General features: G+C 47.4%; 1 protein-coding gene across 1 annotated transcript; it reads left to right on the top strand.

Moving 5' to 3' along the window:
- The first annotated feature begins 4,946 nt into the window (after positions 1-4,946).
- Positions 4,947-7,777, top strand: FFAR2 (free fatty acid receptor 2). Its single transcript, XM_055311185.1, has 2 exons — positions 4,947-5,040; positions 6,026-7,777. The coding sequence occupies exon 2, from the start codon at positions 6,033-6,035 to the stop codon at positions 7,020-7,022; it is 990 nt and encodes a 329-aa protein (XP_055167160.1). The 5' UTR covers positions 4,947-5,040; positions 6,026-6,032; the 3' UTR covers positions 7,023-7,777.
- Positions 7,778-9,680: the final 1,903 nt, after the last annotated feature.

Genomic DNA, 9,680 nt, shown 5'->3' with positions numbered 1-9,680 from the left:
CTGGAAACAAGTATCTCCAAGCTTTTAAAAATCGATTTCTCTTCATTCCAATCTTCCACTTATCTATCCACATGTCATCCAGGAAACAATTACCAAGTGTCTAATATGTGCCAGGCTCTTTGCCAGACCCTGGGGATACAATGGTAAGCAAAACAGCCATTTACCCTGCCTTTGTGGGGAGTCTGTAAGGGAGATGGACATTAAGCAAATCTTCATACAATAAATGGATTATAACACACTGAGATAGTGCTTTGAAGGAATTGTAGAAGACGCTATGAAAGTAACAAGTAATTAGAAAACAAAATTTAAAAAAAAAACTAAACCTGCAAGACCACCAAAAATACTTAGGAATCAATGTAAGAAAAGATGTGTAAAAGCTCTTTGCTTAACACTAAAAAGCACCGTTGGGAGAAATTAAACACTTAAATAATAGAGCTAAGTCAGATGGGAAGGCTTGATGTGATCCCAGTTTCAACAGTTCCAAATTATCTATGGATTCAACACAATCCCAGCCAAAATTCCAGCAGGCTTCTCTGCAACAAAAACAAAACAAAACAAAAAAAAAGGTTCTATGGAAATGCAAATGACCTGGAAGAGCCAGAGCAATCTTAGAAAAGAACAACGCTACAGAACTTACACTTCCCAATTTCAATACTTATTATAAAACTACAGTCATCGAGACTGTGTAGAATGGGGAAAGGAAAGACGTAAGGATCACTAGACCGTAACAGAGACTCAAGAAACAGACTCACTTAGATACAATCAATTCATTTGCAGTTGAGGTACCAAGGTAACTCAACAGGGAAAAGAAAGTCTGGAACTGGGTAGGTAGGTAAAGATTTCTTAGGACATAAAAACACAAAACATAAAGGCAAACTAAATGAGCTAGATTTTATCAAAATTCTAATATATTTTTTGGTCTTCGAGAGAACAATTAAGAAAGTGGGAACATAAGTCATGTAGTGAGACTACATCTAACAGATGAGCAGTACCCAGAACATAATAATGAACTCTCAGATCTCAGTAATATGAAAATAATCTAATTTTTAAAAAATGGGCAGAAGACTTAAACAGACACTTTACAAAAGAAGACACAGATGGCCAATAAGTATTTGAAAATATGCTCGGGGATCCCTGGGTGGCAAAGCGGTTTGGCGCCTGCCTTTGGCCCAGGGCGCGATCCTGGAGACCCGGGATCGAATCCCACATCGGGCTCCCGGTGCATGGAGCCTGCTTCTCCCTCTGCCTGTGTCTCTGCCTCTCTCTCTCTCTCTCTCTCTCTCTGTGTGTGTGTCTATCATAAATAAATAAAAATTAAAAAAATAAAAAGAAAAAAAAAAAAGAAAATATGCTCAATCAACAGTCATCAGCGAAATGCTAATTAAAACCACAATGAGACACCATGCCGCATAATTAGAATGCTTAAAACCTAAGACTAAAAAATACCAAGGGTTGGCAACGCTGTGGAGCAACTGAAATGCTCATACATTGCTGGTGGGAATAAAAATGGTACAGCCACCTTGGAAAACTGGCAGTTTCTTAAAAAGTTAAACAAAAAGTTGACCATACAGCCCAGCCAATATATTTCTAGGTATTTGCTCAAGAGAACTGAAAATCCATATCTGCACAGAGACCTAAATAACAAGGTACATATAGCAGCTTTGTTCATACTAGCCAAAAACTGAAAAACAAAAAACCCAAACATCTAGCAACAGGTGAATGGATAAATAAAATAAAAAATATCCATGAAACAGAATATTATTTAGCAACAATGCTCTGAGAACCTGCAATAAGAGATCTAACTGAACCTAGGAGGTCAGGGAGGGCTTTCTTAAGGAAGAAGTAGATATCTGAAAGAAGGCTAGAGACTGACCAGGGAGGTAGAGTGGGTAATGAGAAATAACGAGCACTGCAGGTAGAGGCTTGGTCAAGAGCCCCTGGCAGAGGAAAGGTGGCACATTCATGTAAGTGAGACATGGTCTTGCTTAAAGAGCAAGGAGAGAGAAGAGAGATAGGAGTTGAGGCTGGAAGTTGGCAAGAGTCATGCCAGGCAGGCCTTATAGGCCTTGTTAAGGATTTTGATGTTTATCTTCAAGGCAATAAGAAACCTCAGAAAGAGTTTTGTTTTGTTTTGTTTTTTAAGATTCATTCATTCATTCATTCGAGATAGAGAGAGGCAGAGACACAGGCAGAGGGAGAAGTAGGCTCCATGCAGGGAGCCTGATGTAGGACTCCATCCCAGGACCCCAGGATCACACCCTGAGCCAAAGGCATATGCTCAACCACTGAGCCACCAGGTGCCCCTCAGAAAGGGTATTAAATAAGAGGGTGATAGATATAACTGGCTTGACATTTTAGATCCCACTAACTACAGAATGGAGAATTGACTATTGGGGCGTGAGTGGCTGGGAAGGAGCCTGTCATGGCCTCTGCCAACCTCCAGGTAACAGATTGTGGCTTATGTTGGGATGGGATGATGGAGAAGGGGAGAGATGGAAGCTTTCAATGGGCTCTGAAAAGCATGTGGGAATGTACTGAGGGGATAGAAAAGAAGACAGCTCCAATCTTGGACTGACTCCAAGATTATGGCTTGGGGGATGGAATGGGAAGAGCTCCTATGCTCCAATATGGAGAATGCTGGAAGAAGACCTAATCAGGTGGAGGTCTAAAGTCAGTTCTGGACACACTGGATTTGAGGTGCCTGGGAGCCATCTGAATGACAATGTTTACCAGGAATTTGGACATGCAGATGTTAAAGCTCACAGGAGCCCAGGATAGAGATTCAAAATTAGGTTTTATGAGATGGTAATTGACAATGCAGAAATACATACAACAGGTTAGAGAGAGCATAGGACCAGGATAAGAGAGAATCTGGAATCAAGTCTTAAGGCACTTGAACACTTAGAGGATGATTAGGGAAAGGTGGGCTAGTGAAGGAAACGAAGAGGTGACCCGGGGAAAGGCTGGGAAACCAGAAGAGCATAATACATGAGAATTCATGGAAAGAGAATGTTTCAAGAGGCTATGGAAACTGTGTTGAAGGCTAATAAAAGGGGAATAAAATGTCTACTAAATTTAGTAGCATAGCAGTCACTGCTAATCTTAGGATAAGCTGGTCCTATGGGGGAAAAAAAGGGATATAACCCAAATTAGAGTGGATAGGAGACGGGAGTGGTGACTGAGGGATAAGGAAGTAGAGAAAGTGATTATACATAATTTTAAGATAATTGGCCCAACTTCCTATTCTAAAGCTGGGTTGTGATGATGATGAAAGAAAACAACTTGGAAGAGATTGTGAAAGACATTGCCTTTGTGTAAGCTCGGCCCTTGAATTTAGCTTGAGATGTTGCATTTCCTTTTCCTGTGACATAGGTGGATGTTGTGAGTCATGAGTTCAAAGTTTCCTTTATTATGTTACCTTCATAACTACCCCGAATGTGGAGGAGGGGGCTCAGTGGTGCCCCTTCAACTTAGGTGACACACCACAAGGACAAGAGGAAGGCACGGGGCACAGGAAGGACAAGCAGAGATAAGGCAGTTGTCCTACTCCTCAACACTTGCATGCCAGAACTTTCTGCTTTGTCATTAAACCCAGATCCTCATGAACGTTATAGAAAATCATAAAAGCAAAATGACACAAATATATCAGAGAATGGTCTCTTCCTTAGCTCCCCTGTTTATCTGGGAAGTGCATGTGTGTACTGGGAGAAGGAGACAAATGCCAAGATCGAACTCCTTGCTTCTAGTGGAGGGTAGAGCTGAAGAGAAAGAAAAGCTACTATTTAGGATCCCTGGACCCTGGGGTTCTAGACTACAAAACCAATAACTGACTAATGAAATGCCTGCCTGAATGAGCAAACAACACGGGATGAGAGAAGTCCCGGGGGAAGAATTCTGGAAGCAGGGATCAGGCCACTGATGGCAAAACACAGACCCATTCCCTAGGTTGAGAGGAAACCGTGTTCCGACTCTGTTTCTTCAGATGTGTGTATCTGGACAGGAATTGAGGAGCTTCTAATCTGGAGCTCCACAGAGCAGGGGGGAAAGTGAGGGAGGAACAAGGGTGGCTCAGAGGTGAGACCCAGCCCACAGGGAGAGGGGATCTATGGGGGAAAGACACGGGAGCCTGAGCACAACTCCCCTATAAAGAGCCACACAGGTATGCGGGGCCTCCTGAATCCCTGATACTCCCCCAAGTCAGAAGGCATGTAGGTGCCCTCCGCCTCCGGCTGTTTTACCAAGTGGCTCGCTCTCACCAAAGCTCCAGCAGACTTCCACTCATGGGCACCCACCAAGTGCTCACCACTGGCCCAGATGCTCCATACATGCTGTCTCATCCACACCTCACCCAAACCCTGGGATTTAAGTATTCCCATCCTCACTTAACCCAAAAAGGAAGCTAAAATTCAGAATATTCATCTGCCCCAAGGTTACAGTGAAGGGACCTGAGTCTGAGCCCACATCTGCATGACTCTAAATCCCATGCTATTTCCACCAGAACAAGACTCGGGCTGGGTGAAACCAAACTGTCCCAATCAAGAGGGCAAAAGAGACCTGTTGGGGGCAGAAGGCAGGAGACCCCGTATAAAGAAAAAAATTGAAGAATCAAAGGAAACAAGAAACTTCTTTCTTGAAAATGAGAAGAATCACAAAAGAAATTGCCTAGAAAAGAGAAGATGAGATCATCTAACTTGAGAAATGGGAAAAATGCTTGGGAATGAAAAAATAATCCAGGACCTAGGGACGGAGAATCTGGTTTGGAAGTCGAGTGAGGATCTCTGGGGGGAGAAGGAAGATGCCGGCGGGCGCCCCACCATCCTTCAGGTTTGAGAGGAGACAGTGTTCAATTACTGACCTTCCTCTCTCTGGTCACATGACCTGTGCTAGTATAAAAGCTTTCTACCAGCAGGTTCCTTACAATTTTTTCCTGTGTGAAATGGGCAGTAGCAGTGGCTAAAGGCCCGTTCCTCTTCCCCAGAAGCTTTCCGACTTTCCTTCAGGACTAATCCCAAGAAGCCATCTCTCTGGACTGCAGACAAGGCAAGGCAGCTGGCTCTGTGCTTGTGCTCTGGGAAGTGATGCTGGGATCTGGACTGGAGGGGGAGGTGCCGGCGGGGCTGCCCGAAGTCTGTGAGAAACTGGATGTGAGGCTCATACCTGCAGCCAGTGTAGCTGGGATCCAGGAAAGAGCCAGGGGACCTCAAGCCTGGAGAGAGGACGGAGGGGGTGGGCTGTGTTAGGGCAGCAGGGGTCACAAGCCAAGTGGAAACCGAATGACCCCGTTTACAGTTCTTCTGTTTACACTCAAAACACCGGGCTCTGGAGCCAGTTGCTGCCTGTGGGTTTTCTTGAATCTGCTCTGAAGCCGTTTAGAGGACAAGCCCCAAAAGATAGCACAGGCTCACCCTTCCCCCCCAATGCCCCTCCCTACACTTCATTAGCTTCCTCCTTTCAGTCCCAGAGTTGGGTATTGGTCAGGGGAGGAAAAGGTGGAGGAGAATCTGTGTTCTGCAAAAGGACAGGAGGACGAGGTAGGGAGATGGGTTGGGGGGCCAGGCCCCCGCTCCCTGGGCGTGTGGCGGGGTCCTGTGAGGAGCTGGCCCTGGGTCCCAGGGCCTGGGCTTTCCCAGCCTCGAGCCCCTGAGCGCTCACAGCCCTCTCCTCGGGAGAGGCTCGCCCTTTCTCTCCGCGGATCTCCGACCGGGTAAAGAACTCAAGGAAAGTTGGAAGCTGATAACGGCAACTTCCTGTATCTGTGGGGAGAGAAGGAGAAAGCCATGGGTTGGTCCCCCCCAGAGACACATGATGGCAAACGTAATAACTCCCGCTTACTATCCCGCCCCAGGCAAAGTCAATAATTGCTCTGGGCAGTTCTGGCAGGTGTGCGAGCAAGCGGCGGAGGCGGCACAGGGCTCTGGCCGGGGAGGGGACAGCAGCACGGGGGATGTCCACGTCCTGAAGCGGAGGGGGGTCCTCAGGCTGCCAGGGGCACCTCCTGACCCTGCCCTTTGTCAACCTCTTCCAGAGCCATCATGACAAACTGGCGCAGCCCCCTCATCTTCACGGCCTACATCGTCATCTTCCTCACCGGCCTCCCCGCCAACCTCCTGGCCCTGCGGGCCTTCATAGGACGGGTCCGCCAGCCCCACCCGGCCCCCGTGCACATCCTGCTGCTCAGCCTGACGCTGGCGGACCTCCTGCTGCTGCTGCTGCTGCCCTTCAAGATGATCGAGGCCGCGTACGACTTCCGCTGGTACCTGCCCGAGTTACTCTGCGCCCTCACGGGGTTCGGCTTCTACAGCAGCATCTACTGCAGCACGTGGCTCCTGGCGGGCATCAGCATCGAGCGCTACCTGGGAGTGGCCTTCCCCGTGCAGTACAAGCTGTCCCGCAAGCCGGTGTACGGAGTGATTGCGGCCGTGATCGCCTGGGTCATGTCCTTCGGTCACTGCACCATCGTGATCATCGGCCAGTACTGGAACTCAACCCATAATGACACAAATGACAATGGCATCACCTGCTATGAGAACTTCACCAAAGCTCAGCTGGATGTGGTGCTTCCTGTGAGGCTGGAGCTGTGCCTCTTCCTGTTCTTTGTCCCCATGGTGATCACCATCTTCTGCTACTGGCGCTTTGTGTGGATCATGCTCACCCAGCCCCACGTGGGGGCTCAGAGGCGGCGCAGAGCTGTAGGGCTGGCTGTCGTGACGCTCCTTAATTTCCTGGTGTGCTTCGGGCCTTACAATGTATCCCACTTGGTGGGGTTTTTCACGAAGAAGAGCCCCCAGTGGAGGGCTGAAGCCGTGGTATTCAGTTCCCTCAATGCCAGTCTGGACCCCCTGCTTTTCTATTTCTCTTCGTCAGCTGTGCGCAGAGCCTTTGGAAGGGGGCTGCAGATCCTGAGGCATCAGAGCGCCTCCCTGCTGGGGCGCAGAGGCAAAGAGACAACAGAGGGGACGAGCGGGGACAGGGGTGTGAGTCAGGCAGAGGGAGCTCCGAGTTCTGACTTCACCACAGAATAGGGGTGTCCGGGACCTTTGGAGGCACTCTGGGTGACACAGGCATTGAGCAGGCTGGGACAGGGGGAACGTGAGGTTCCGTGAGTTCCTGTCCCAGAGTCAGAAATCCTCGGATGGATCCACTACGGGAGCTGTAGAAATCTCTCTCAGCAGCTTGGTATCCCTTCCTGACTGAAGTTTTCTTCCCAAAGGAGCACAGCTCCATGACAAAGGAAGAAATGGTTTGGCATAGAAGCACCCTCAGACCATGGTTTCAGGAGCAATGTAGCTAATACAAATTCAGTCCTTGTGACACAGTGGTAGCTGGGGACGATCAGGCTAAAGCCGAGTCCTAAAGCCATCTTGCTACAGGCTTTGAAACAACATCTAGACCCTGGGCCAGCTGTTGATACTGGAAAGAAGACAATGGGAAGAGATGGAAGGGAATACAAGGGAATACCAAATGAGGTCAAAGAAGACTCAGGAAGATTATGAGTCAAGGGAACTAAGAGGGAGGACCAGGGACTTTGAACTCTAACCATCTAGGTCTGCACTGTATCGCTCTGACCTGCTGCTTTGTAAGTATGCTCCAGTCATCTTCAAGTGTGTATTCTGTCTCCCTGTATTAAACCTGCCAGAGGTCTGGGTCTTGTCTCCTCCCTCCATGGCACCCCGCACGGGCTAGGACACAGCCTGGTGCCTGTCAGTCAGAAGTCAACACTGACTATAGGACAAGAGCAGACAACCCGGTCTGGCAGATTGAAAATAAAAATGGTAAAACCCTGAAGCGAGTGTCCACAATTTTTGTGCTTTTCTACAAGCCCGGGGAAGGCAAACATGAAACGAAGAAGCCGACTCAGCAGCACAGAGGGAGGGTTATGCATGTGAAACCACAAAGTATTTTAAGGTCAGGATGTAATGAGTGGAGCTAGGGAGGGGGCTGGTGGGATCTTGTTTCCAGTGATGGACAGAGACGGGACTTAGAAAGAAGATGTGGGGTGAATCCTGACTTAACCGTATCGAGTGTATCTCAGGAGTCTCAAACACATGAAGCTCCCCCTTAGAAACCTGCAGAGCTTTCCTATTGTCAAAAGTTTTCGTCCCAGGAACTCCTATCCTATCATTCCATTGCCTACTTCGTATCCTGTCTCCCTGCCCAATCCCACCTTCCTAACTCATTTCTCCACAATAAGGACCCCTAGCTCTTGTTCTCTCTCTCTCTCTCTCTCTCTCTCTCTCTCTCTCTCTCTCTCGTTAACTGACCCTAGCCCCAGACTAGTGGTCTGCTATTGAGGCAATACAGCAGAATTGCAAGGTACAAAAGTAGATCACATGACCCCCTCAAATCTACTGATTCTCTGGGGGTAGGACAGCAGATGAGCTTTTAAAAGCTCCCTGGTGGGGCGCCTGGGTGGTTCAGTGGTTGAGCATCTGCCTTTGGCTCAAGTGGTGATCCTGGGGTCTCTTGATCAAGTCCCACATCAGGCTCCCCACAGGGAGCCTGCTTCTCCCTCTGCCTGTGTCTCTGCCTCTCACTCTCTCTCTGTCTCTTATGAATAAATAAATAAAATCTTAATATAATATAATATAATATAATATAATATAATATAATAATCTCCCTGGTGATTATGCAAGGCAGCTCAGGAAAGGAATTGCTGATCTAGCTCGGGGGCCCAATCTGTCCAAGAGAGCATTCTTCAGAGAGGCCCTTCCTGCTTCTAAGTCCCTCCTACTGCAACCCCACATACCCTCATCTTGATTACTTACTTTTTCCACTTTTATAAAATCCCACTCAATATTCACTTTCTCCAGAAAGACTTTCCTAATTATTCTCACCCAACTGAGAGGTCATTTTCTCAGTTTCCCTTCCTCAAAAACCACTGGACTGGTGTAAGAGTCCTGACTTCACTGTTAGTTCTGCTTACTAGCTGGATGGCCTTGAGCAAGTCTCCATCTCCAGCCTCCATTTCCAAACCATAATCATGAGGATGACATATACCTCCCACAGTTATTAAGTTCCAGACTGGATGTGTAAAATTGCCGAACATTTTTACAGTAACACTTAGCTCTAAGATATCGACCCAAGTGAAACACAGCTACACCCCCACCTAAAAGAAATATAGTATGTGGAAATTTAAAATGATGTAAATCATATATTAGATAGCCAACTGTATAGGATGGTTTGACAGTAACATGTGAGAAAAGAATCTGGGATTTTCTGCTGACTGTACATCTGGGATGTATTGCACCTTCCAAAAAAGCTTATTTGATTTTGGGTGCCATTGAAAGAAATAGAGTCTAAATAAGTTGAGTATAACCCCACATCACTGAGGTCTTTTTTTTTTTAATTTTTTTTAATTTATATATGATAGTCACACACACACAGAGAGAGAGAGAGGCAGAGACACAGGCAGAGGAAGAAGCAGGCTCCATGCACCAGGAGCCCGACGTGGAATTCGATCCCGGGTCTCCAGGATCGCGCCCTGGGCCAAAGGCAGGCGCCAAACCGCTGTGCCACCCAGGGATCCCTGTCACTGAGGTCTTAATCAGTAGCATGTTCAGCATCTGAGTGCCACATTTTTAAAAAAAAGATTTATTTACTTTGAGAGAGAGAAAAAGTGCTTGCAGATGAATGGAAGGAGAGAATTTTTAAAGCAGACCCTCCACTGAACAAGGAGCCTG

The sequence above is a fragment of the Nyctereutes procyonoides genome, unplaced genomic scaffold (genome assembly GCF_905146905.1).
Source record: "Nyctereutes procyonoides isolate TBG_1078 unplaced genomic scaffold, NYPRO_anot_genome, whole genome shotgun sequence".
NCBI lineage: Eukaryota > Metazoa > Chordata > Mammalia > Carnivora > Canidae > Nyctereutes > Nyctereutes procyonoides.
The sequence above is the reverse complement of the archived record's forward strand: the minus strand, read 5'-3'. Positions and strand labels throughout refer to the sequence as shown.

Coding starts and splice junctions, on each gene's coding strand:
- FFAR2 (XM_055311185.1), top strand. CDS start 6,033: ATGACAAACTGGCGCAGCCCCCTCATCTTCACGGCCTACATCGTCATC.